The sequence below is a fragment of the Pseudopipra pipra genome, chromosome 17 (genome assembly GCF_036250125.1).
Source record: "Pseudopipra pipra isolate bDixPip1 chromosome 17, bDixPip1.hap1, whole genome shotgun sequence".
NCBI lineage: Eukaryota > Metazoa > Chordata > Aves > Passeriformes > Pipridae > Pseudopipra > Pseudopipra pipra.
The window spans coordinates 5,338,573-5,366,005 of NC_087565.1; the positions used below are offsets into that span (position 1 = coordinate 5,338,573).

The 27,433-nt window shown below is 44.8% G+C and overlaps 2 protein-coding genes across 3 annotated transcripts in view; both read right to left on the minus strand.

Annotated features, from left to right (window-relative positions):
• The window catches only part of COL9A3 (collagen type IX alpha 3 chain), a 36,051-nt gene extending 20,209 nt beyond the window's left edge, over positions 1-15,842 (minus strand). The window contains exons 1-10 of the mRNA XM_064674048.1: positions 13,857-15,842; positions 12,573-12,650; positions 8,154-8,189; positions 7,436-7,507; positions 7,134-7,187; positions 2,965-3,000; positions 2,330-2,353; positions 1,786-1,839; positions 1,101-1,154; positions 332-373 (exon numbers count right to left, since the gene is read on the minus strand). Coding sequence (XP_064530118.1) covers positions 332-373; positions 1,101-1,154; positions 1,786-1,839; positions 2,330-2,353; positions 2,965-3,000; positions 7,134-7,187; positions 7,436-7,507; positions 8,154-8,189; positions 12,573-12,650; positions 13,857-13,922 — 516 coding nt within the window. The 5' untranslated portion in view covers positions 13,923-15,842. The remainder of the gene's footprint in view (positions 1-331; positions 374-1,100; positions 1,155-1,785; positions 1,840-2,329; positions 2,354-2,964; positions 3,001-7,133; positions 7,188-7,435; positions 7,508-8,153; positions 8,190-12,572; positions 12,651-13,856) is intronic.
• A 246-nt stretch (positions 15,843-16,088) lies between these two features.
• OGFR (opioid growth factor receptor) lies at positions 16,089-27,100 on the minus strand. 2 transcript variants are annotated; one of them, XM_064674046.1, is made up of 9 exons: positions 26,666-27,100; positions 24,858-24,911; positions 22,927-22,959; positions 22,202-22,264; positions 21,811-21,895; positions 21,348-21,426; positions 20,837-20,903; positions 20,393-20,541; positions 16,089-19,556 (listed from the first exon to the last, which is right to left on the minus strand). In XM_064674046.1, exons 1-9 carry the CDS (start codon positions 27,083-27,085, stop codon positions 18,179-18,181), a joined length of 2,328 nt encoding a protein of 775 aa, XP_064530116.1. In that variant the 5' UTR covers positions 27,086-27,100; the 3' UTR covers positions 16,089-18,178. The 2 variants fall into 2 exon arrangements, with proteins under 2 accessions (XP_064530116.1, XP_064530117.1); XM_064674047.1 differs by lacking the exon at positions 24,858-24,911.
• Between the last annotated feature and the right edge of the window lie 333 nt (positions 27,101-27,433).

The following is a 27,433-nucleotide window of genomic DNA, read 5'->3' on the forward strand; positions in this document are numbered from 1 at the left end:
TCTACCCCTCCCTGCCATGGGCAGGGACACCTTCCACTAGCCCAGGTTGCCCCAAGCCCCGTCCAACCTGGCCTTGAACAATTCCAGGGATGGGGCAGCCACAGTTTCTTTGGGAAACCTATTCCAGTGCGTATCTACCTCCCTGAAAAAACATTTAAATCTTGTAAATACACACACCACTCTGGTGCATTCTGTGGTGAGGTAATTTAGACCCACATCTGCAGGTCTAAATCTGTGTTAAATGGTCTGAGACTCATCCAAGTATGACAACCAAAAGTCACATCAAGGGTTAAACCAAAACATATTTTCATGCTACATAAAATAAACCTACCTGAAGGTCCCCTCCGCCGTCAGGAAGGGCGCCTGGAAGACCCTGCAATTCAGGAAATGTGGGATTTTAAATACAACAAGACAAACACCAGGTAGAAACACAATTCCTAGGAAATGCACTTTACAGACTCAGCTCAGCTGGATCAGCATAAGGCACATATCCAGACCCACCTACAGCCTGAACCTGGAGCATTATGAGCTGCACCAGTCCCCCAAAACAGACACATCAAGGGTGTAACCATCCTCTGGAGATGCACAGCTGGGCTTGGTTAAAAGCCTTCAGCCTTAGGTGATGAAGGCAGCAATTAAAGAGCAGCAGCTGTACCTGACTTCCTCCTGGCCTGGGGAAAGCTCCTTGGAAAGACCTCCAGACTCCACTGTTCAACCCCCCAGAGAGGCCACAGCAAACCCAAACCAGAGACTTGCTGGCTGCAAGCCTCACTTGCTGGCCCTACAAGAACAGATCATGATCCAAGCAACCACATAAACCCTCCTTGAGAGAACAGCAAGCCCACCCTGTGCTTGGTGTGGGGCAAAGCTGGGGTGTCACGGGGTTCCTCCACTCACAGAGCATGAATAATAAACAGGAGATCAACACATCCAAGGGCAACCAAGGAAAAGTCACTGCTCTCCTTGGGGCAGGGTGTTTATGGGCTGCTGAATGCTCATGGTGATGGCAGCAAATAAAAAGGGCATGTTATGGAAGCAAGGAGAAAATTCTAGACTCCTCTTGGGAATTTTCTCACATTTATTTGTGAGTCTCAACTTACAGGAGGTCCAGGTGGTCCAGGAGGTCCTGGGAATCCTGGCAGACCAAAAGGTCCCTAAAAAGAGAGAAAGATGATAAGAATTCCCCTTCAAGGGAAATGTAAAGAGATGTGAATCGTGGATACCAAATACCAGTGTGTATTTTGAATGTGGGAGAACATATCTCAAATGGGGCTAAACTGCACCTTTCCTTCTGCAGAGGCTTCTGTGACTGCAGGGAGAGCACCAGATGCACATGGAAGAACAGGGATTAGGACAGAAGGGCATATCCCTGCTTCCACTGGCTCTGCACCTCTCCAGTGGAGCTGTGGGCACTCAAAAACATGCTGTGCTTCTGCAGAACGGGGTCACCCAGACCAGTCCTGTTCTGTGCAGTGGCTTCCTTGAGGATGCTGAAAATACCCACCAGCTGGTATCTAATCCCTGTTCTGGTGACACTGGCTGCTCTTCTGTCCTTAGTCCCAGCTGGTGAAGGAAGATATGGCTGCACATCCTTGTCATTGCAGTGGTTGACTGGGGTGACCCTGCATAAGCTGACACAAGAACAGCAGCCCGTGGGTGTTTGTGGGGCTCGTAGTGTCTTGTGCATCTCACTTCAGAGTGGGGTAAGAGACCAGAAGTGAACCTCACTCTTCTGTGGTTGTGACACAGTCAGAAAATGAGGAGTAAGTGGTAGGAGAAACTCACAGAAGGACCCCGAAATCCATGTCCACCCGGGAGCCCACTGGGTCCTGGAGGCCCCTGTTGGACAGAGAGAAGAGATTTTACACCCATGTTGACCCTGACACCCCAAAGCCCAGGGCCCAGCAAACAGTCTGGCTGCACCCATTTGCCCAGTCCCCCCATGGAGCTCCCTCCTGCACCCAGACCATCAGCTTACCAGTGAACATCAATGGAACACTCTCCTGGCACCACTGTGCACTGCCAGTCTGCATCCCTCAGACACAGGGCAGCCCTGGAATGCCCCAGAAACCCACCAGACAAAAGCTACCCCAGAACTGGACACTTCCAGTGATTACAAGGCTGCTGTGCCTTGTATTTACCAGTTTTCCCACATTAAGGGCAAGGATAGAAAACACACAAGGCCAGTGACCTGCAGGACTCCACATTCCTCTGCCTGGCACAGGAGAGGGACCCAAGGCCTGAGGTGGGTATATAACACTCAGGGTATCCAGTAAAGCCAAAACAATAATTTAAAACTCTTTTTTGAAAAAATATTCCTATTACTTACTGGAGGTCCTGGTAGTCCTTTGCCCTGGAAACAACATTTAAAACAGTAAAAGAACACTTAGAAACTGAACACACAGGAAGAAAAGAAAACCTCTGAAAATGCTGCTTAATTTTTTTTCTCTTTTAAGTTTTTCTTAGCACTCCCCTGTCCCTAATTATTATAATTTGCAATCAGAGCAGAGCTCGTGTCTTGATGAACCCTTTTGTTGCCTCTAATAATTTGTATTCCCCTTACACTGCTGTTACCTATGAGATGTCTCTAAGAAAAGCAGTGTACAGGGACACGATAGTGGGACACAGAGAGTTAGGAGGACAACATTCTAGTTTATCTGCTTCTCCTTTTTCTTCTTTTAATTTTTATTAGACATTAGGTAATGCCTAATAATTTCAATAGCATTTGGTATGTTAGTCTGCATCCCAAGCTGGTTTGCTTTATAGCATCTCAGAGACCAAAAACAGGCCCTGTGTTACCAGAACAGGTCATACATACATATTTAAACACTTGAAATAATATATTCACTCATTCAGGCTTTGATCCCTTTGTCTGGGATACGAAGCTTCCCATCTTCTCTTGGTGATGGTTTTGGCATGATATGACACACTTCTACTACTTGTGCTGTTCTGGGAGGTACTTACAGCTGGTCCAGGTGGCCCAGCAGGTCCTAATGCACCCTATGGGAATAAAACAGGATACAAATTAGCAGGAATAAAAGAGACACCTCCATATGGGTGGTCAACAATGCCTGCTCTCCTTGACACCAATCTTTGACTGGAGACTCCAGCAGTGTCTTGCAGAAACAGGACACAATTAGAGATGCTCAGCTGAATTCACAAATATAAGGACAGAAATTTATGGATAATAATGACTCTGCCATTCCTGATTAATTGCTTGATTAAAGAACATTTTAAGATAGTGGTGACGGATGTTCAGAACTGGCCCCAGCAACTTTCTTCACCATTTGCTCCTAAAAGATTAAAGAGACACTTTTGGAAGTCCCAGTTGGCCTCAGAGTAGTCTCCATGAACATCTAAACATTCATAAATTGAATTATATCTATTTGAAATATTCTCATTCATAACACATTCATATTGTTGGTCCCATGACTAAATTATCTGAAACTATTCACAAAATTTGGACTCATCCTAGTGAATTTTATTAATTCATACATTTTCCCTTCAAGCAAAGGCAAAGATTTGGCAGCTTCTGCTTCTTCATGAGCTTCCTTGGCAAACCCCCCCATCTCCTTTTCAGAATTTGCATTCCTACTCTTAGGCCTGACTAGAGCTTGGTGATCTTATGTCTTAGACTAGAATTAAGTCACCCTTGAAGTTGTTAAGTTCCTGCTTGGCTAAAGATAAGAAGACAGAGAGACCTCCTTAACCCCTTTGTTGTATTGCAGAGTTGCCAACTGGCTGCCAGACTGTAAAATTAATTCTAGGTAGTAATTCTGAAACAGAATCACAGAATGGCTTGGGTTGGAAGGGACCTTAAAGATCATTTTGTTCCCCTCCCCTTGCCACAGGCAGGGACACCTTCCATGAGACCAGGCTGCCCCAAGCCCTGTCCAACCTGTCCCTTTTCTTTAATCCTGACCCATAAGCTCTCAGTCACCTCCTCATCCACCCCCAGTGAATGGAAATGTAAAAATGAACAAAACAAAACAAAAAAAAAAAACCCAACCAAACAAAAAAAAAAAAAACCACAAAAAACCCCAAACCAAAACAACCAAACAAAGAAAAACCGCAAACAAAAACAAACAAAAACAAACAAACAAAACCAACAAGAACAAAAAACAAACCAGAATTAAATGGTGTCTACCCCTAGGATGAGGAGAACAAGGTGGATGGGCAGACCTGGCAAATATCCCAACACACACTGCTGCTTATTGTGATCCCAGGGATGACATCTGCCCTCTCCCAGTGCTCTGCGTACCAAAGGAGATTAGAAATATTTTGCCTTGTTAAGCTTAAGGAGAAAGAGGACCCAAGGCCTCATTAGGAGTGGTCTTGTGAGCAGGGGACTGTAATCCAATAAAAATCAACCCAGGGCAAACGTCAGCTCATTCATTTCTCTTGCTGCAGGTTACTCTGCTTGTCCTCCAGCCACTTTTATCTTGAGGCTGAAAGTACCTACAAGTACTGATGGTTGAAAGGGACAAGCTGGGATCTCTTCCTGCAAAGAAAACATTGAATTCCTGGCACCTCCTGACTCACACCCTAATTCTGAAACCAGCTGTATCGCCCCTTTCTGCTTTGGCCAATGTGCCAAAAGGTTGGCAGAGCACTCAAAATGCCAAATGTTGGCACTTTAAACTCCCTAATTTTGATATCTTGGAGGGTAGAAAGTGCAACATCCAGCAGTGAACACTCCTGGTACAATTAGAGATCATCAAGTCCCTGAGTTGATACAACTGCATCAAGTTCAGAGGAGAGACTCTAATTTACATCTCAATTTTAATAACATTGTCTGACTCAAATCGTTCTCCTGGTAACAATGTTCTTTCTCTTTTGATTAGAAAACAATATCATCATAATTTTCACTTTATAATAATAAACTTCGTGAGTACACAACTATGGAGCAGAGAAAATACTTGATTATTATGACATTCATAAATAAGAATTAACAAGTATGTTTTTCTTATTGCTTACAGTGCAAAGCAACAAACTTCAAAATGGCCTTCAAAAACTTTCCAATGAAGGAGACCAGTATCTAGAACAGAGGCAAGAACCCAGCTCATTCCCAGCTGAAAAGAAAGGATTTTTAAAATTGGAAAAACAAGTAGGCTTGATCTAATCAGTAAGCAGAACCATGAGAAAAGCTAATGGATGCTGAGAGCAACAGGAGATATTGAAGATAAAAGCCCTTTTGGTGTGCTGCCTGCACTGCTCTGTGTCCCTGGTCTGATGGGAATCACTGCTGGACTTATGGCATGTGACAGAGAGAGGAAAGGAAATGTTGGGCAATAATGTGTTACTGAAAACTGGCTTCCACGAGCCCACTTCCCTAAACAGCTTCACTCTGACACTCCAGTCCAGAAAAATAAGCTTATTTAGAAAAAAAAATCACCGTGTTAAGCATGAATTCAAGCCCCCAACAGTAAGTAGACACCTTATTTCAGTGAGTTGTGTGAGACTGAAATACATTCTAAAAGACAGGGAGAAAAAAGGAAGTCGGGATAACAACACTGTTCATTCAGAGTGCCAAAGCTTTTAGAGGTTTTCCCTTCTTCCAGGTTTTTATTAGACCAATTAAAACAATTTTCCAGATGGACCACTGACCCTGAAAAGCTCCCACGAATGATGGCAGGTCCCAGGTTTGCCCCATGCCGACAGATTGAGTTACAGGACGTGGGAAAGCACATCAAACCAGAGCATGGAGCGAGGGCAACTCTGTCTGGGTGCTCCCACCACAGAGCTGAAGAGGAAGTTCTGGTGCCCAGAAATTATCTGCTCAATTACCCTGCGAGCCAGGAGCTGTGTGCTAACGTGGGCATGGGCAAACACGGCCACCCAGCACAGAACAGGGGCACAGAACTGCCCACTGTGTGTGGTCCTGAGCTTCTCTGGTTTAGAAATGAGGGATCAGTTCCCAGAAGGTGCTGGACTCCTGCCACAGACCGTCTGAGAGTGGCCAGGATTTTGCAGCTCTGGATCTCTGGGGAGAAATACGGGCACAAGGGACAGGAAAGGAGTGGGATTTAGTGTGGTGGTGATGGACAGAGGCTTGGAGCTGTGACCAAGACAATGGGAGATGTGACCAAGATGTTTGGAGCTGTGACCAAGATATTTGGATCCTGCCACTCAACTTTCCTGGTGGCCACGCAAACTTCACCTTGCACATGGGAAAGGAAGAAGAACATTCCAAACATACATGCCTGTATCACTCATCCCTGTGACTGAATGAGACAGCCCATAGGTTTTTGTGCTTTGAGCAACTCCTTGGGGCAACAAACAGATTATTGAGATATACATGTTACCAAAATCCACCTTTTTTAACCTCTGTGTGCTGTGATTTGCATCCAGCCCATTGCTGCAGCCACGAGTTCAAGAGGCCAGTAAGCCAGCTGTGGATACAAGCCTCATCTTCCCAGCTGGGAGACAGGAGAATAGCCGTGCTGGATCACAATCTGTGCTGAGTGGCTCATTAAGGTTTAGTCCTTAATGTCACAAGGGGGCCTAAGAACCTTTCTGGCCCCACTGTGGATGATCTGAAGGACATCTGTAGCATCCCTGGCAGTCATTTCTCTATCCCTGTGGTGCCCCTTAGCAGAGCTGTAATATGCAGGAAGCAGAAAAAACTCTTATTTCTTGCTAAGCTGGTTGGGGAACACTAAGGCCAAGCAACTAATAATGCAACCATATGGACAGCCCCAGAAATAATAAAAGGCAAAAGTTTAAATAATTAATCAACAGTAACAGTAATTATAAACATAACAGAGCTGCCTACTCAGACTGCAAATAAAGGCCAAATTAGCTTCACTTTGACAAACTTCATAATTAAGTCTGTTGACTGCTTCAAGAAACTTTTTGGATACTTGAAATATCACTGGAGTTGTTCTGCACTGGTACTCCCAACACTGAGGCAACTCAAGCCTGCTCAAGGCCACGTGAAAGAAAGATGGGTCTCATGCTCTGCCTAATGAAAAGCCACCTGGGGCTTCATTTCAAAGGTCCAAGTGTTCTGCAAGGGTTTACATCAGAATCAACACTTGAATGTCCCCAATTTACACAGGAATGAGAAAACCGTCAGTACAATCAGGAAAAATGTTCATTTAAAGGGATTTAGGATCTAATGTGGTACTCACACGGTCTCCTGGAGGCCCATTTGGGCCAGGTGGGCCATCAGTTCCTGTTAAACCCTGTAAAATAAAACAAAAATCAAAACAGTGTCAATTATGTGTCTCAAAATTCTTCTCACACTCCTTAATTCAATCAAGAGATGCCCTCAACTCTTAAAATTGCTCCTGATATGCAACACATATACATAGATCCAGGACCAATTTTACTTCTCCAGCAGAAACAGAAAAGTTGATGAGACACTTCAGGAAAACACTTGTGCCTATGTGAAATATTTAAAGGACCTAAGAGAAGATGATGAAATACTCACATCCACTCCAGGAAGTCCAGGCAATCCAGCTTCACCAGCTGCTCCAGGCTTCCCTGGTGCACCTTTTGGCCCCTACATCAGACAAACAGGCAATTATTTTCCACATAATAACAAGAGAAATGTGGCATGTGTTGATACAGGCATGTGTTGATACAGGCTACAAGAGGGAAGCTCATTTGTTGATGTGTCAATCTTACACTGTGCAACATGGAAGAATTCCATGAAAGGAGATGAATCTTGCTACGAATCCATATCCAAATCCTAAATTCATTTCAGTGCTTTGGCTCAGTTCCACATACTCATAAGCTGTTCTTAGCAGGGGCTAGAAAGGGATGTAGCAGGTGCTACCAGGTACAATTTTGAGCACCCCATGGCAGAGTGAGGGGCTGAAGCAGACTCAGACCAGTGCCAAAAATAACCATATATACCTGGCTTGGTGTCAGTTTCATTATACTGGTGCTGCACCAGATGCTTTATTTCATTTATTTATTTCATTAATTTGTTTAATTTTCATTTTATTTCATTTATATCCTCAGTTAGCAATGAAGTAGGAGAATATGTTAGACCCTTGGACCAGGGCTGAGCATCCCCAGTCTTGCATACTCCTTCTGGTAATTCTGCAGCAGGTGAAGAGGAAAGTGAGGCAGGAAGTGCCAGCTCATGCCCTGTGTCCCTCTCAAAAGGATGAACAAGTCAATATCGACCAGAAAATACTTACTGGTGGGCCCGGCAAACCAGGAGGGCCTGGTTCTCCCTAAATGAAAGAAAAGATGTCAGTGTTAGTGCAGAAACTCTCTTTGCTGGCTTTTTCCAACAGTGTTCTTCCCAACTGTCACAGAGCTCAAATCTTCCTTTGTGCCCATTCCAAGATTTACCACTCTCAGTCTTATGGAGCCGATGCTCTAAATCCTGCTACCCCCTAGGCAGGATGAGTCTGGATATCCTTTTCCACACCCACAACAGCAAATTTAGTGAAACCCACATCCTCAGCCTTCCAGGGAGAACCAGTGCTCTGCAATGGTGTCAGCACCTCCAACTTTTTCCAGACACAGAAGTTGTTTGCACTTGGGGTTGTGTGCAAGCGGGGCAGTGAGGAAGCTGGAGGCTATCAAAGCTTCCAAACACCTTCCTGACGAAACAGAGGGATACAGGGATAAGCACCAGGTATGCCAGGCACAGTATGAAACTGTGGTACTGCCAGGAGCTGGGGACTACCAGAAAGTGAAGAATGAACAAACTGTCTACAATGATTTCCTTCATATGACTAAACCTGGACAGGAAAAGCAAATGAACAAAGCCCCCAACTGATTTCCACCTAATCCAATTGCACAATCTTGATCAAATACAATTTTTGTAAAATATTTCAAAAGCACTCATTTTTTTCCCCTATTTGAATGGAAAACTACTTTTAAGAACAGCATTAAAGGCATTTGGGAGATGGTATTTTAAAAGTCTTAAATAATTTCTAGCTCAATCAGTCATAATGTCATTCAGACCCCTGATAATGAGATATCTGTATTTTATTGTTAGCCCCCAAAAGAAGCAAATATTTGTAAACAGCAGGAGCTTCACTGGAGCTTGGTTTCCCAATTCACCCCACAGAAAATCACTTTGTGTCCCAGTCTAGAGGGTACCCTGCCCTCCTGGTTTTGGGATAAGTGCACTGAGCATTGTGAGAGGCTCAGGGATTGTAGGTGAGCAGAGGGGAAGGGGCATGTTGATATCCTGGAAGAACAAAATCTATATGGAAAATGGGTGGTTATTAACAGAGCAAGGCTGGAAATAACACCATCCCACCATGGCCCTGGTAATTAGGAGCCAGGAGGCGGGATGCAAAGCTGTGGAATTTATAGCCCGTTTCTATATTTACTGTGAAGTCTGTGGGTAAATCTTTCCAGACTGGCTGCCTTGAGTTGCTCAGGCAAGCATTTATGTACTGCAGAGGAGGACTGACCAGAGGGTCCCTGAACAGAAGGATCTTTATGCTCTGTCTTGCTGAAGCAACTCCTTCACTACCCTTTGCCTACAGCTTTTCCATATATAGTTATCAGTATCATAGGTGATACTGATGAAAGGAGCACTTCTTTTGAAATGAAAGGGCAGCTGGAAATGGCAGCAGAGGTGCCTTCTCCATCACCTACTCCCTTCTCCATCACCTGAGGTTGCCAGCCCCTTGCAATTTTTTCTTCCCTGTGTGATGGCAGATCTGCACAGCAAGGTCACAGCATCAGCAAAGGCTGTTGGGGACCATCTCAGACCTTGATCCTGCCATCGTGGACCCCTGTGGGGACTCTGCAGGAGCACCAGAACTTCAGAGAACTGAATCAAAAGCCTACTGAGTGTTTATACCCCTAATGCCAGATCACTGGGAATTAGAGGCAAGGGTTGTCAGCAAAAGGAAATGCTCTCCTGGTGCTGTATGAGAGAGAAGGAAGTTTACTGTTTCTCAGCAAGTCTAGCCAAGAGAAAGAAAGCAGGGGAAGAAAAAAAAAATCCTTGATTTTTGAAAAGTGACAATTGCTTATTAGCAATTTGGGGAATTACATCCCCAGAAATAATTCACAGGAACTTGCCACTAATTCCTTTGATCACAACATGCTGTTTCTCGTCTTGGGAGAGAGAGATTTTTCTTGTTACTGAGTCTGAAATGTGAAGTGTGTTAAAGGCTTCAATTATGAAATATTTCAGAGGCACTTAATGTTGCAGCTCCCACTGAAAGGCAGGAATGAAAGCAGGACCTTTGAGAAATTGTGCTGATGGGGTTCATCCAAGGAAACATCCTGAATAATTCAGCTGCATGTTCTGCATCTCTCACTGCTCACAGCTGATGGCAAGGGATGGCTGAACACTTCAGCAGCACTCATCCAGCTCAAAGACACCCAGCAACACTTCCTACACTGCATTCATCCAAAGCCATCTGTGAAGATGGCCTGGCTGGAGTGGCTTACAGAGTTCAGGAAAGCTGCACAGATAGAGTCCAGAAAATTTCTGATTGCAATTTTTAAAAAGTCTTATCACCAAAAGAAAAGAAACAAAATAATGGTTTCATTCTGCAGAGGCACACTTGATGCTGCCACTCGGGATCCACATGATCCTCTCCATGCAGCACTAGGAAAATGCAGAGCAGTGCTGGATTTTATATACCATCATTTTTTTGGAGAGCACAGACAAAAAAAGGGCAACCCTTAAATGGGGAGGCTGTGTGACTGTGCTCAACATCAGCCACAGCCCTGTCTCTCTTCTCCTATGCAATTCCTGAAAGGACTCAGTGTCCTGTTGAATAACAGGAACCATCCTGGTGTCTGACCCTGGGAAGCCAGACCACCTCACATGAACAGGACACCTGACATCTTATATCCATAGGAGGGATGGAGTTCAAGTCTGTTCAAATGTGAGAGTATTCCTGCACAGCCAAAACCCCAGGCTGAAGCTGGGACTGCAGGACTTTGCACCTTAAATACTTTACTCAGCTGTTTATTAGGACAACATTCCTCATATTAATTAGAAATTATGTGGTTCTGTCCCACAGGGAGCCTTCCAAAGCTTTTAGTTGTGGATGAAAAGGTGTAGGTTCACATGATCAGCATTTCCCAGGGCTCCTGTTTCCAAGAGCTATCGGAAGTGATGCTGGTGCTGTTCCAGAGTTGAAGTCCAAAATATTCTGTAGAAAGCAGGAACTGAAAAACTACAGGTTTCTTTCCAATTGCCTCTCTGCAAAAGTTGAAACTTGAAGTCAGAAGGGCTTCATCCTTCCCAAACTCTTGTTTTTCCCTCCACACAGAATCACAGCCAGCCTTTCCCAAAACTCACTGGCCACATGGATGCCCAGCTGCAGGGACTCCACAGGCTCACTGCTGTGAACGGGAACACACATCCTTTACCCTCTTCCAGGGCATCCCCTTAAGCCTTTTGTCACATCATGAAAAACAGCAGAAGCTGTAAAGGTACCAGCTCTGAACTTCTCATGCTACAAAACCAGAGTGAGATTCCCAGTAAAACAGCCTCTGTTAGCTGAAAGGACACTTGGAGGGACTGGCTGGAAATCAATGAGGTTCTCTCTTCAGACCAGCCTGGCTCACAGAGCCACTGGGAAAGCTCACCACTGCAGACACAAACACTCCTTGTTCACCAGATTCCAGGGAACTCATACATCTTTTTTTTTTTTAACCTCCTTATCCAAAAGAAAATGACCTGCATGGAATTAATAGATTTTTTTCAAGGTTGCTTAAAGGCCCAATTTCCATAAATGTACTTCAGACCAGCTTTAAAAAACCCTGAACTAATCCATAAACAGCTCAGACAAGCACTACTCAAATTGGAAATCGAAGCAGAAGCCCAGACTTTTGCATTTGATGTAGTCTTGTTGAAAGTCCCTCTGATGCTCATTTTATCCACTTCCAACTACAGGGCAAAATTCAGTCCTTATCCAACAGATACATGGAAACAGTATTTTTCATTTCTATGGAAACATCAATGAAAATTAACAGAACAAGCTTTTCTCCTCCATTAAGTCCTGGGGTACGTGGTCTTCTACCTCCACAGGAGGTACTGAAAGGAGCTGCCTGCTGAGACAAAGGTTGTCCATTTCAGTTGCCTTTTGGGCCACTATAAACTCATTTCTGGCAACACACGAGCCAAATCCTGACATCTCTCACACCAAAATTAGGGATAACCATGCTGAAAATGTTGACATAAAATAGAAGAGCAGTGTCCAGTGCTGCATATTTGACTTTCTTGTAGCCTCTTTAGAGATGTGGATGCTCTGAGGCATCACATAAACCTCTCTCTGAACTACTGAGTGTGTGCAGTAACCCCAGCACACACTGTACCCCTGCACTCAACCCTACACAGATCCTAACACCAAAAGAGAAATATTCTACTTTGCAGGCAGGGTCATGAACCCCTGAGCTCTCCCTTGAGAAAGGGATTTATCCTGAAAAGAACTTGAGGCCGCTCAGCACCTCCACTCACTGTTCTGGCTCTTGCAAAACGAGGTCTCTTATGAGGAGGCTGGTTCTCCAGCTCTGCCCACCCCTGAAGGATGTCCAAAGAAGAACAAGAGCAGCTTCTCTGCTCCGTTGGCTCTGCCTCTGCCCCACCCCTCACCCTGAGCCTGCCCCTGCTGTGTATCACTCACATCAATGCCGTCCTTGCCAGACGGTCCAGGGGGTCCTCGTGGTCCGGGAGGGCCTTGTGGTCCTACTCTCTGAAGGGACTAGGGGAAAATGAGAGACAAGAGTTTATTTTTGCATCGGAAGAAACACATGGGCTGGATCAGAAAGCAATGGCCGAGTCCTACAGCTTAACCCTAAATCTGCACTGACCCTCCCTCCCTCCCTCAGGGCCCCCTGCCAGCCAGGGTGGGCTCAGAGTTGCTCCAGATTGGTGCAAGGCTTTTTGGAAAACCTCTTTTGATTGAGTACATCCTCAGGGCTCCCCAGCTCGTTTAACTGGCTTATCCTGGGAATCAAAGCTGGACGCTGGGCAGCAAATGGGTTTGGTTGTATATAGGAAAGGGTTCTCCCTGCCCACAGGCACGTTCTGGTTTGGGCAGAGGGGGAAATGCAAAGCCCACAGAACATAGGGGCCAAGTGCTGGGCAGTAATAATTAATTTATAGTCCCAGGCTGATGGGGTGATGGAAAAGCCAGGCAGACACCAACGGACAGGAGGAGAAAGGGAAAGTCTCCTCTCTGAGCAGGATGCCGTTTGAAAATCTGGGATTTTGGAAAGGTGGGGAAAGGAAAAAAAAGGTCCAATAAATGACTTCTGTATGGAGAGGGCTCCAGAGAGTAACTTGCTGTAGCTTTAGGGAACAAAGGTTTCATTGTAGAAGTAGCTCTGCTTGCAGCAGATGAGGGCAGCTCTGAATTCCCAAGCCAGGCTGCAAAAATTCCTCACTAACAATGAAAAACCTCACTGAGGAGTCACTTCCCCACCAAACAATATTAACACCAGACAGGGAAGTTTAATACAGCTCCACGTCCGAAGTGAATGGAATTAAATATCCTGCTTTATAAGTGTAAAACTTGAAAATTGATTGAAGGAATAAATAAGAAATTCTGGTTCAAATAAAGACCCAGATCAGACCAGATCAGATCAGATCAGTCTCACTGAATACCTGTTACTTCAGTGTAAAAGAAAACTGTTTCTCTTACATCCACAGGTCTCCCCCTCTCCCAAGGCTTTCTCTCTCATAACTGCAGTCCTGAATGGGAAGACAACACTTTCATGGAAATATAAAGCAGTGGTTTTTACACCGACCCACACAGGTACAAACCCACATGCACACTTTTAATAAACTTTAGACTAATGATCTGTCTACTGCCACATTTCACCCCACAGGCACAACATACACAGATCACTCTCTTTTACCCTTGCAGGTTTTTTCTCGAGCATAAGACACAAATGAGGTTTCTCACCTGAGCTGATGCTGTGACTAAAAACTGACACAGGGAGAGGAGCCCAAGAGTGGAGAATCCGGCCATGGTGCCCAGGCTCTGCCTCTCTCCGTTCCTCCAGGGCAGCTAAACCCTTTCTCCTCCAGGGTCCAGCAGATCCCTCCTCCTCCTGGGTCTCAGTTTACAGAGCTCCTTGCCTCCAGATAAACCTGTGGCTCCAGCTGGAGGGGCAGAGCTCGGGAGCAAGGCAAGAGGGGCTGAGCCTGGAGGAGAGGAGGTTTCAGGAGGAGGTGGGAGAGGGAGGGGGAGCAGCAGGCAGCCAGAGCAGCTCTCATTCATGCCCTGCTGGGCAGCCCGAGGCTCCAGCAAGAGGAGAGGAGCCTATGGAAGAGCTGGATTGGGAGACATGACACAGGAGCAAAACTGGGCTGCTCTAGCTGGAGATGTAAAGCTGTTCCTCGGGTCTCACCCAGGGCATTTCTCAAAGCCCATCACCACCTCTGGGCTGGACAGGTAAAAAGCAACACAGAGCAAGTTATTCAGTGCCTGAGGCCACCTAACTTCAGTAGAGACATTAATATACCTGAAATGAGTGCAAGATCACCACAGAGAAATGCCCTTACTGCTTTACAAGGTGCTTTGTTAGTTTGTTATTCACATCTCATTTGGATTTTTTTAGAGTGATCTGAAGAACAACAAATGATTTCTTGGAAAAGTGATGAATCCTGATCAGAAAACAGATAATCACAGATGCATACAAGGAGGAAGGAAAAAAGAGAAACATCCTCAAAGCCACAGAAAATATTTGAAATATTGGAAGGAATAAACAGGAGGACCATTCCCAGACAGGTGATCCCAAATGCCAATATATTCATGGAGATGTATCTTCTGTAAATAGCTTCATGCTTCCTTTTATCAATTAAAGACAATTTCATCCAAAGCAGGGCTTGGAAGTGGAGAAGAACAGGGCAAGATTCATCAGAACTGAAATGACACAGCTCACTTGGTTAAGAAGACAAGAGCAGAAGTGGAAAAGCAAAGTTAAAGAAATGAAATACCAGGTTTCAGTTTGGCATCCCTTGCCAGGAGGTTTGTATGAGTACACAGTGTGTGTCTGTCCAGCTCCCCAGCAATCAATATTCCACTAACCTTGACAGAGGGATAAAGAACTCAAAGATTTACAAAGTTCCTACAAGCTTTTGTGGAACAGGCAGCTGGGGACAGAAAGGGACCGTATGTCTGTATGGCTTCTGCTGGCTTCAAAATAACTGGAATGCTTTACTGGACACCACAAACCCCAGAGAGGGAGAGCAGTGCAGTCCCACAAACTGCTTTGCACAGCTTGTGCCTCCTCCTCCACACGAGGCCAACTGATGGCAGGACAGAAGGCAGAGGAGATCTAAATTCCTTGGCCACACCTCGATCAGAGCAAGCATGGGCTTGGAGGGCTGCTGCCCATGGAGTTTGCTGACCAGCACGGGAAGAGTATTCACCTTCAAGCCCAGCCTGTGGAACAAGAGGACACCCAGTTATCCTCTCATTCCACATCCCTAGGCACAGGCAGCACAGCTGAAGGGACACAGCAACTCACAGAAATCATTTTACCACAGACACCCCTGTACCTGTGTCCTGAAAAGACCCACTGGACTGAACCCCCATGGCCAGGCTGGGCAGGTGCCCTCCTGCCTGAAGCCCCAAGGGATGAGTGAAGCCCTTGTTTGCCCCACAGAGCATCAGGACACCTGTGGGAGGGGGTGGCAGCACAAAGGCAAGTCAGGACCTACCAAAACATACTGAAACACAGGGACACCTCATCCCTGGGAGCGTCCAAGGCCAGGCTGGATGGGGCTCTGAGCAGCCTGGTCTAGTGGAAGGTGTCTGAGGGTGGACTGAGATGAGCTTTAAGGCCTTTTCCAACCCAAACCATTCCATGATTCTATGATTTCCAAGCACATCATTAAACAAGAACCATTGCAGGGGGTTTGGGGGAGTATCTTTATCCCACAGACATATTTTAGAGCATATTTTAGAGCTGGGCATATTTTAGAGCTGGAGGAAGACTGGGCATCACCTCCCCACGGAACAAGCAGCAAATGTGTCTCATGGTGAGCCCAGCAGAGCTCTGCTTGGGAATGCTGGCAGCCCTCTGCACCCACTTATTGGAGGGGACCACGACACAGGAGGGGTGGGTGGTGGTGGGTAAATACATGGTCACATCCTGCCCTCAAAGATAAAAAAAAGTGGAAACTGGTATGCAATCAAGTCATGCTTTAATAGGGGAATTAACATAACAGACTCTGTGATACAACTCTGAGTGCTGGGAAACATCTTGTGAACTCACCACACACACCTACAGTCAAAACTCTAGACCAGGTATGAGAGGGAAGGGTTTGGTTTGAGCACTCACTCCAGGCTGGGGCTCACAGTGAAATCCCATTAAACACAAAACCAAACCTCACCATAACAAGATATATGATCTATGCCCCAACTGAGCACATATTCACAATGGAAATTTCATTAAATAAGAAAATTACTATAAATCTGTACAAAAGCCACAATTAACAATTCTTAGGAATCTCTTAGGAAAGAATTTTCACTCAACATCTTCAAGTATTTGTATCTGTAGTTAAGTGTATTCTTATTGGCTATTTAACTCCACCTGTTCATAAGAAGAAAAAAAAAAGTGATTTAAAAACATTAAAGCCTTTTTCCAGCACGTGTGTGACCACAAACATGAGATTCTGAGCTTGCAGACTTTTATTCCCACACACATGTATGTGGCATGCTGGCTCAGGACCTACAGTCTGGGAAGGCAAGTCACCCATCAAATTCCTTGAAAGATGAAGCTTCTTAAGAACTGTAGCAGAGAGAGGAAACACATTAACATTGCACAGGCTGCTGCATCAACCAAACAGCACCAAAGAACCCCAAAACCAAACCAAACAATCTGAGCAAACAGCAAGTCCAGACCTTCTGGCTGTTGGGAACGGTTTCCCCTCCTTCATGAAACAGGTCCCTGTTGTCAACTTTTAGGAGCTGAGCTGTTTAATGCTCTTTCAGACTCGGTGGAATATGGTGTAAGTCAGGCAGAACAGCTGACAGGGAGGTCAGGAACACTAATGCAGGCAAATAGCTGGCAAAGTCTGAAAGTGAATTCTTGAGGGCTGTAAATAAACGAACCAGACAAGCATACCCCCTCCAATTAAAGCTTCAATTAACTGCCCCACAAAGCCCAGTGGTTTCCAGACATGCTGCACTTGGACATGCCCTCACTGTCTTGACATGCTGACCATTAATGGCAAACCAATCCTGCCCTAACTGGGAAATGGGTTGGATCTGACACATCTGACCTCACGCAATGGGCCCCTCAGAAAGGAGCCCCACAGGCCATGGCAAATTACAGCAAAGGCTGAAAAAAATGCAGTGGGAAAAATTTGTGCTGTTTTGGCAACTGAGAAAGGAAGGCCTTTGAACCAGTCATGGACACTGATATCTGTGGAAGACAATAAAGGGTCTAAAAGTGGTGGGAAAACCTGGGGAAGAGCAGCTCTAGAGTTTTATGCAAAATCTGAAGGTTCTTCTCTTAGAAACTAGTAGACAACTCATATTCTTAACAACTCTAAGAACTACAAAGCAACCTCTGTGGGGATGAAGAGAACAAATTACTCAGCACTTTGCACCTCAGAACAGTATCTACACAAAGGTTCATACTGATCAGAGGTATGTTTGGTTATGCATTTTATCCCAGTCTAAAGCCAAACCTACTTCCTTATAGAGGCAGCTATACTCTGACATCATGTGAAATCCATATACTCATCTATTTTAGGGAAACAGCGCTTTTTCCAGGAAAAAACTCCTGGGATGGTACAGCCTTTCAAAATAACAAACAGAAATTACATGGTAATAGAAAGGCCTGGTAAATTAGGTCATGCTGTCTTACATTAAAAATCATGTATTTAATAAATACTTAACTATTTCAAACAAGGAAAGAGATAATTTTTCCTCTTCTCTTTCAGAAGGGACATACCAGAATCAAAGCAAAGTGCAAAAATCCCCGTTGCTCCAAGATAGCCCTGAACATCAGATAAAAACCAGGAACAGGACAAGGCCTGTTCATGAAGATGACTAAATTAAAGTTTTCCTCTTTAGGGTAACCAAAAGCTGGATCTCGGTGAAATTACTAGAGATGATTAGAAAAGCATGACAGAGTGAAAGTGAGACAGGGGCCAGCCTGGATCATCCCAAAGGAAGTTTATTTTTCCATGTACTTCTCTTATCCAAGCTGGCTCCCTGCAGCTGGGGCAGTGTCATCTCTGCTTGCTCGAGGACTCGCTGTGCTGCTCTCATTCTGCTGCTCCCTGCTCTCCACCAGGCTCTGCTGCATGCTCAGAGCTCTCAGCTTTTTGTGTTGCAATCTCAGCACTGTCTTCTTCAGGACAAGTGGGTGTCGTGCTCTGCTCAAGACTCTCTGGAGCTTGTTTCTTGTCTGTGGGTTCTGCTTGCCCTTTTTCGTCTGCGTTTTCTGCCTTTTCCTGTTGTTCTACCCCATCTACCTCACTCTTACCCCCCAGGAGTGTGCTGTTGCAGTTGTGCTGATCACTCCTCACCGTGCCTTGATCTCCACTCAACTCACAGCCATCACTTCTTGGAGAAGTAGAGCCAGTCCTGGGGAGTCTGGAACCAGCCAGGGGTCTTACTGCCTCACCATCTGCATCACCACCACCCCCCTTCTCGCTTCTCACTTCCACAGTTTCATTTTTCTCACTGACATTTTCTTTTTCAGCCTCAGACTTTGCAGCAGATGGATTTACCTTGGCACTACAGTCTGTGGGCCCCATGTTCAGGTTTATGGCCAAGTTGACTGTTTTGTTTTTCAATGTCCTTTTATCGACTTTCCTCCGTTTCACAGCTGCATCAGTGGTCTCTGGCACTGCTGAGCCTTTGGTGCTCTCATCATCTTCTTTCAGTGCTTCCTGGTCCTCTTCTGCTTGTGAGGGTGGGCCTGAGGAGGGAATTTCTGCATTAATTGCACATTCTCCCAGATTATGGGAAATGTTTTCAATATCAGTAGAGCTATTCAGTGGTCCAACCTTTTCAGCATCTGCCATACGTGCATCCAGCTTTCTCTTCTTGCTCTCCTTTGTGCAGTCGTTCTCTGCTGTACCCTGCACTTCTTCAGCCTCACTGTTTAAATCCTTCTCCTCCAGCTGGGCAGATGAAGCTTCTTTCTCCTCTTCATCATCTCCTCCCTTCAAAACACATTTGCTTATCTTCTCTTTTACATCTTCATCACTCACTTCAGGCTGCAAGTTCACAGCATCTCCAGCTTTCTGTTCCACCTCTGGAGACTGGTTCTGATCCTTTCCCACAGAATCACCACATTTTTTACCAGGAGTTTCCTGTCTATCTTCACCCTTTTGGTGCAGCTGTGGCTTGGCAGAGCGGGGTCTGTACTTCTGGAGTTTCTCCTTTGGCCCCCACACGAAGTCTTCCTGAGGTTTGAAGTGTTGCCAAGCGTAGTGGACCAGTTCTCTCCTCCTCCTTTTGCTTCTGATGGTGAACAGGAAGTAATCCAAGGCACTTCTCTTGACATGTGGTAGCGTCCCCTTAACAAGAGTTTCTGTTAGGAAAAACTTTACCAAGTGCACCTGATGGCGTTCGTATCCCATCTCCCCCAGGCACTTCAGGATGCGAGTGATCCGCAGGTTGTTGTGGTTGAACCTGAACAGAACAGACAAGCAAAGCTGTTAAGGGAAAGTCTCACAAGCCACTGTGAACCTCTGGGGTATCTGCAAAATGTTTTGTCATTGATTGACTGTGATCTGTTAAAGACTATTTGACAATGCAAATGGGAGCAGAGGTGGGCTTTAAGCAGCTGCCGTGTGCCCTCAGCAGTACCTTCCTAAGCCCTTCCTGAGCTGCTAGAATTCATCATCTCAACTGCTTGGAAAGGTTTTGGCTTTCTGAATCACCCACCAGGAGATAACAGCCACCATACTGAGTCAGACACACAAGTCCATGCAGCCTAACATCCTGTCCCTGACAGAGACCCTTCAGGGGAAGCCTGTAGTTTTAGGAATACAGGCATGCAGGCCTTCTGCCAAAAATTCATGTCTTAGGCTAGACATAGCTTTTTTTTGGCCTTTTTTATTTTAATACTTGACAATCTTCAAGTTATTTTCTCTTTTGTGACTATGCCCAGTCCTTTTAAGAGCCCTTCTTAATATCATCAGGGGTACAAGAATCAGAAGGAACATTATTATCTCTGCAAGACCTGCAGTAATACAAAAATATCATATTTGCAGAGCACTTTTCAAACAAGGACTCAAAGCACTTTACGCACACATTGAGGCAATTTTACAACAATCAGGGATGTAAATATTCCTATTTTGTAGTTTAACAGAATAAAAGCTAAAAGTACTCTCACTAGATAACATTTTTATCAACAAAAGTCTTCATTCCTCAAGGACCAAGGATTACCTTGACTTGGACTTTTTTTTCCCCTCAAAGAAGTGCCTGGGTGCAGCATATGATCAATGGCATAAACTGAGACTTACCTGTCCAAGTTTTCAAATCTGTCAGCCCAGTTCTCTGCTCTCTTAAGTTCTCCAGTTTCTTTGTTGACCAGAATGATTCCGTAAAATCTCAGCATGAGCTCATAAGCACGTACAAACCTTTCCATAACTTCCTTGGACCTCTTAAAGGCCTGAAAACAAGACAGAGCAATTAGTAAAAGGTGCAGTTCCCTAATTACCTGCACCAGCTTAAGTGGTACCTGAATTCTAAACAAGGTTTGACTGTGTCACTAAAGCATTTCATTTGCTGGTGGAGCTACTGGCAGACACAAGACAGCCAACTGCCTCACAGGGAGCTCCATGCACATCAGGGACCTGAGGAAGCTAAAAATCCCACTCAACTTCAAATATAAGGCATTTAGGGAAAATCCTAACATACTTCAGAGCTCAGAAAAAAAAAAAAGAACAAAAGCTTTCAATAAATACCTCGATTTCTTGAGGGGTGAGTGGCCTGGCATGCCAGTTCATCCCGTGTTCACGTAAAGGGAACAGCCTGAAACAAAAGAAATTTTGATCCCAGATGAGCAAAGATGACATCCAACCACACAGGCACCTCTTGGAGACCTCACATCCCTACGGGCATGGAAGTAGTTTTACTATATGAGAAATAAATCCCTCCCATAAAAGCATTGTCTACATCAATAACAGCAACACATTTTGCTTATCTGGATCTCTCTCCTTGCCCTAACTTTGTTCTGCAGGTGCTCGAAGGCATAACTGAGCTCCATTGCCACAGCTGCACTGGAAACCCAGGGCCTTCAGGACTTCCACTGCATTGCTTCCAGAAGAACACAACTCAATGAAGCTAAAGTGGACAAAGGTTTCATCAAGAGTGATGCTGGGCCTTTTGTGAAGCTGTTTTCAGGAACACAGATACACCCGACGCTTAAAAGGGGCACAACTAAAGAGAGGCACTCTGTTCCTGCAGACAGTTTACCACTGTATGTAAGAATGGTTATATTCCAGAGTTTCATAGTCGTCCCACCAACGTGAAAGCAGATCTTCAATAAGCACACCTGCAAGGAAAAGGAAAAGGTTTAATTAACTTTAATTAAAATTAAAGTTAGCCAATCACCCCAGGTAGCTCATTACCCAGACCCAGGTGTTTGCACACAGGCATTAGCTTCTCTAACTAGACAACCTGGTAAGCCAGAAAAATACCTTAGTTTTCTACCACCAAAGCAGAAAATTAAGGAAAATACAGCAGGAACAAGGACTTTTTGAAATGGAAATGTTGATGGCTTTTTTGTTTGTTTTGTTTTGGGTGGTGTTTTTGTTTTGGTCTCGTGTTTTGTTTGGTTTGGTTTTTATTAGCTGTCCCATGTGGATGAAGCTGCTCTTTCACCAATTCAAGCAGCTACAGCAGATTGCATCAAACAGCCACCACACAACGTACTCACCCTGGGGCATAAAAGAAATCTCATTTTTATAAAAGCTTAAGTTCCACATCTCTTCTTCCTCCTCATTTTCTGATTGTTTCAAACCCTGGAGGTGAGAACAAGAAATCAACAAGCAGCAATCTTTTCAAAGGCAATACTCACTTCAACATTTCTCCTTGCTTTCCCTCACATTTCATAAATGTTCTCAAGCTAAATCCTCGAAATGTGTTTTGGGAAGTAACAGCTTGTTTCTGACGCACCCACATCATCCCTTCCCCCTCACAAATGAATCCTTCAAAGGTTCCGTAAATATAAAGGCAAAAGGGTGTTCCCAAATCTAGAAAGTGTTCCTAAAGGCAGGAAGGGACGAGGAGGAGCCCCAGGAGCTGGTTCCCCATCCCTGAGCACGTACTGGGTAGCGGTGTCTGTATCTCTGCATGTCTTTGGCCGCAGTGCAGTTACGCCTCCAGTTGAACTGCAGAAAAGAGACACATCAGAGATTCACAATAAAGCCATTTTCTGCAAAAAAGAATCACCCACTGACTGAATTCAGCATCTCTCACATGTGCCCTGCACTCCCAGCACTCCCAGAACCAGCCAGACTGTTACTGTTGTCATTTCTCTGCATTCCTGACTTTGGACTAAAAGAAGTTCATGCCTTATCCTTTAACCAAAACACTTCTTTTCCCTTCTAGTCTTATCAATCAAGGTTTTCATTTTCATGCCTATCTTGTATCCCAGTTGGGTTTGCTTATGGAAATGGTCAGAACTAGCTGGAAATCCCAAACAGTAAAATGTCATTTTCCCTCCTTAACTAAAAGATTTTAAAAGAAGACATATCTCTGAGTTGCTATAAACACTAGTGAAGAGAGAGGCCAGACTTTAAAATTGGAGAATTTAAGATGTAGAAATATCCCTGGAATTCAAGATTCTCATTCCCTGTAGACATTACTGAAATAAAAAGTTTTATTCATCTTTGCTTTATGCTCGAGATCAGCCTTGCTGATTAAGCATCATGCTGATCTAGACAGCAAACAACAACAGAGCTACATGGTCACATTAGATATTTATTTTATTGGACTTCTGTTCCAAACATCATTTTAATTATTACTCATTTTTCCATGTAACCAAACTTACCTGAGACGGCCGTGATGAATTCGAGCTTTGCTCCTGCAAATAAAAAGCATTTAGTTGGAACATTTTGAAATCAAACTTCACTAATAAAATAAAAAATAGATACAAAATGAGAATACCCACAGTGGTGACTCACATGATCCCTATTAGTTGCCAAGTGACAGATTTACTTAGTTACAGCTGAATTCACTTTATATTATTCATAATTTAAATTGCTACAGAGAAAAACCTGTGGTGCCATACAATGAGGTGCCAGGTTCTCCTCACTACACAGGTGTGCTAGATTCATTTCAAGTGTCACATTTAGACAGAAATCACAAAAGAACAGCTTCATTTGTTCCTCTGAAATTTGTGGGAATAGAAGTTGCAAGTATAACTTAGTTTAAAATGCATTTTAACTGAATTATATGCATATAGATTTTTACTTATCTATTTTTTGCAGTGGATTACTTCAGTGATAAGAGAATTTGTTACACTTCAAAGCAACACAGACAGGTTTAATCTTGCTGAGTGCTGAATCATCTTGTCCCAAACCATGAAAGCACTTAACAGTGTTGTGTCAATTTAGAACCACCAAAATGAACAAGACTGCTCATGAATAAAGGGGCCCCCAAAGCAAAGCACAGCACAGTCAGTTTGTTCAGTGCCAGCTCACAGCAAGAACAAGAATGCTGGGAAATGGGGATGAGATGTGCAAACTCTTGCAAAATAAGCACTGTAAGGAACTTAGAAGAAAGAAGCATCAAAAACTCTCCCTAGTTATTTAATAACCTCATTTGGTATTTTGTAACCTCACTTGCACAGAGAAAAATAAAACCACTTCCTAATGAACAATGATCCTTGGTTCATTAATAATTAAGGCTGGAACTGGACTACATTTTTTTAACATCTTGTTGTAATGAAGTCACCCATTCACTTGCCCTGTTGACTGTTACACAGAATTAATTAAAACATTGTTTTAATACAATCAATTATTAATATTCTATTTCTAGATATTCTTTACACTTAAGGTTCTAAAATAACATCCTTGGATGCAGTCAGGTGGGACAGGATAAAAGCAGACTGGCTCCCACTTTGGAAAATAACTTGTTTGCTGAAGAGCCAGTGTAGCCACAGAGCCAGACGCAATGCCATGGTGCAAGGGGCTGTAAGGCTTGTCCAGAAAGAAGCTAGACCCAGGAAAAGGCATTCTGGAGCCCAGCAATAAAGAGAACAAGATGAGGAAGCAAAGAGAGGAAAACTCAGCTTTGGTCCTCCAAGTAGGTGTTGCTTCTGGGTCTCTATAAACTTCTATTTAAGCCACACAGGAACAGAACCTTCCCTTTCTTTCCAGGTAAGAATCACAAACTAAACAGCAAGGCTGAAACTCGCAGGTATAAATCAATCCCCTTTATGTCTCACAGCACTGCCAGGAAACCTAAGTGGGTTTTTCGCTCTCCAAACCTGGAGGCAGAACATGCAGCAGTGTTCAAAGAGTGAGGGAAGCAGAGAACACAGCCAGGAGAGGGGAACACAAACAGGATTTGTGAGAAATCAGCTGGAAACCAGCTGTAACCAAAAGGGATGAAAGAAGGTGTGGATTGTGAACCAGGCACTGCAATGAGAAAGATGACAACTCCAGAAGAGGAAGTGAAACCTTTTGTTGACTGAAATTTAGGAGAAAGCAGAACTATGGGATTTGTTATTAAAACATGAACTTCGGGCACTAGAGCAGCCTTTTTATTCTTAAAATAAACATAAACCATAAAGTTTTCAAAGCTCACTCGTAGAAGCTAAAGGCACTGCAAGGCAAAAGAGCTGGAAAGACGCACCTGCAGGAACCTCAGACTGTGAATATGGAGCAGTTACAGAGACAAGTGAAAAGCAAAGATAAAAGTAGAATTTTAAGTTGATTTTGAAAGTGCACAGTGCAAATAATAATAAAAAACTCTAACCTCAGTACTGAATAAAAACACTAGCAGCTTCAGCCAGAAAGAATACCATCTAGACTGAGGGGAGAAGAATGAGAATTAGTGCAAAATAAGCAGAAGTAGGAACTAGTTTTGGAAACTGATTCATGCCTTTAACAGGCTGTAAAGGCACAAATGGATAGCAGAAGATTTACTGTTTCTTTGAACATTCATTCTCACTGCCCTTATAATTTTTCAAGGCACTGTCAGACAGAGGTGACTACACATTCATCACTGAAGGAAGAGCTCCTCTTGAAAAATGCAGAACAGTATTCCAGGGGCCATAAGGCTCAGGGACAACATCCTCCTTTGTAAGGCAAAGCTTTGTAAGGAAAAGTCCACCCACTGGAGTGAAAAAACGGTCCTTGCTTTTACAGTTGTCACAGTCCAGAGCTGCTCTAAATAAAAAAAAAAAACAACAAACCACCTGAAGAACAAACACACACAAACAGAATAACCTGAATGTTCTGGAGTTATTAAAGCTTGTGAACTCCAGCCATGTACAAAAGAAAGTTGACAGCATGCTCTCCAACAATGTAAAACACTTCAAAGGAAAACCCTGCCTCCTCCATTCAGTATTACAACTACTCCACCCAAAACACCTTTCCATGTGCACAGAGAATTTTTTTGTAAAGTGGTATTTTAATATCTCAATGCTTATTAAAAAAATAAAGTTTAATATTAAACTCCTTTAAAAGTGTATTCATTGGATAGCTTTATCTGCCTATTTATATTCTAAGAGAAGGGAAGAGTTGCTTAAAATGAAACTCAAGTGAAGAATTAGTTTCCTCTTCCGCAAAAGGGGAGGAGTCAAAGGACTGTAGTTTTGACTGACAGGAAATACTGAAAAAGAAACAGGTTTGCATTTACCAAAGCAATGCTGGAGAAGAAACTACTGACACTCAATGTCAAACTGAAAAACACTGATGCTAAAAACAGGGACCTCAGATAAGACTAAAAAGTTCCTTTTCTTTCAACTAAACATTATTTTAAGGCACCAGGCACAGGTGCTCATGTTTTGCAGCACCTCACTCATAACTGCACATGTACCTCTAGTTTTTAAAAGAGTGTGCATTTTGTTGTTTTCAGAGTTGCTCTAAACACATTCCTTAGAAAATAAAACATGTCTAAAAGAAATCAAAAATTACAGCTCATTTTTAAAACTGAGCAGATTTTATGTGATGGCATTTTATTAATGGCATCAAAGAGCAGAAGGAATGCCACCATACAAAGGCTGAAGATACCAACCGAAAACTTAAAAGCAAGGAGAACAGTAATGCCATAATGTCACATCCATGCAGTGAACAGGCAGGTGACATACAGAAAACAGAACCTCTATTTATGGGATAAAGTACCCAGACCACAGGGAACGGTGGGGGAAAATATTAAAACCCAGCTCATGGCAGTCTAACGGATATTAAGGGGCCGTGAAGTCACAGCACCCCTCTGCCATCCCCATCCCTGTCCCCTCTCCCGGAGGATTTGCGTAATCGAGATGGGGACAAAGTACATGCCCAGGCAGCGCTCCCAGGGCAAAACCCCTTTGACTTGTAGTAAGTATTCCAAGGTGCCCCAGTTCTTCTTAGTAAATCAAGTACCTGACAGGGGAGCCCAGAAGGCAGGAACAACATCACTCACACAGGTGAACGCACCTGGGACAGCCCCGAGGGATGCGGGAACTCCCGAGGGATGCGGCGGCTCCGCACGGGGGGAACAGGGGAAGGTGCTCCGGGAGAGAAGAGGGGAAGGGGGTCCCTCAGCCCACCCCGCGCCCCGGGGACCCCCGCACCCACCCGGCAGTCTTGCTCCTTGCCCGACCCCGGCTGCTCCCCCGCATCCTGCGGCTCCTCCCCGGCTGCCGCCTCCGCTCCCTCCGCTTCGCCTCCGCCGCCATCCTCCTCCTCCTCGTCCTCCTCTTCCTCTCCCTCCCAGGTGGAGTCGTAGTCCTCCGGCTTGCCCACCTCCTCCCAGAGCCGCTCCGAGTACGAGAAAGCCATGGAGCGCGGCGGGGAACGGAAAGGGAAAGCGAAAGGGATGGGAAGGGGCGGCGGGGCCGCCGCCCGCCCGCGCGCACAAAGCACGGCCACGTGGGGGGGGAACGGAAGCGCGAGCAGGCCCCGCCCCCTTCCTGCGCCCGCCCGCACCGGTCCCGGGGGCACCGGGAGCTTCCCTCCTTCCTCCGCCGGGATCCGGGAGCGCCGGCAGCTGGGCATGGGGAGACGGTCATCCTGCTGGGAAATGAGCGAAAGAGCAGTATTCCCAAGGAGCCGGGACGCGGTGCATGGGGAGCGAGGCAAAGCGCGGCAGCGCTGGGGTCGGTTAAAGCGTTTACATTTGTCAATACCCAACCTGACGTCCAAAAAATTCCTAAAAAATCTGCGTTGCGGGACTGGGCGTGAAATCCCAAGTGGGCTTTCCCTGCTACGAGGTTGGCGCTGAGAGGTCGCACCAGTACACGTTGTCAACACAATTCTGCTTTGAGCTATAAAAATATGTCATTGGTAGAGCAAACATTTTGGAATGGCATCACCTGGATGAGCTGGATTTACATCCACAGGGCC

Coding starts and splice junctions, on each gene's coding strand:
- OGFR (XM_064674046.1), bottom strand. CDS start 27,085: ATGCCCAGCTGCCGGCGCTCCCGGATCCCGGCGGAGGAAGGAGGGAAG. Junction 22,960..24,857: donor TGTTTTTATTCAGTACTGAG/GTTAGAGTTTTT, acceptor TTTTATTTGCAG/GAGCAAAGCTCGAATTCATC. Junction 21,896..22,201: donor GATACAGACACCGCTACCCA/GTACGTGCTCAG, acceptor TCTCACCTCCAG/GGTTTGAAACAATCAGAAAA.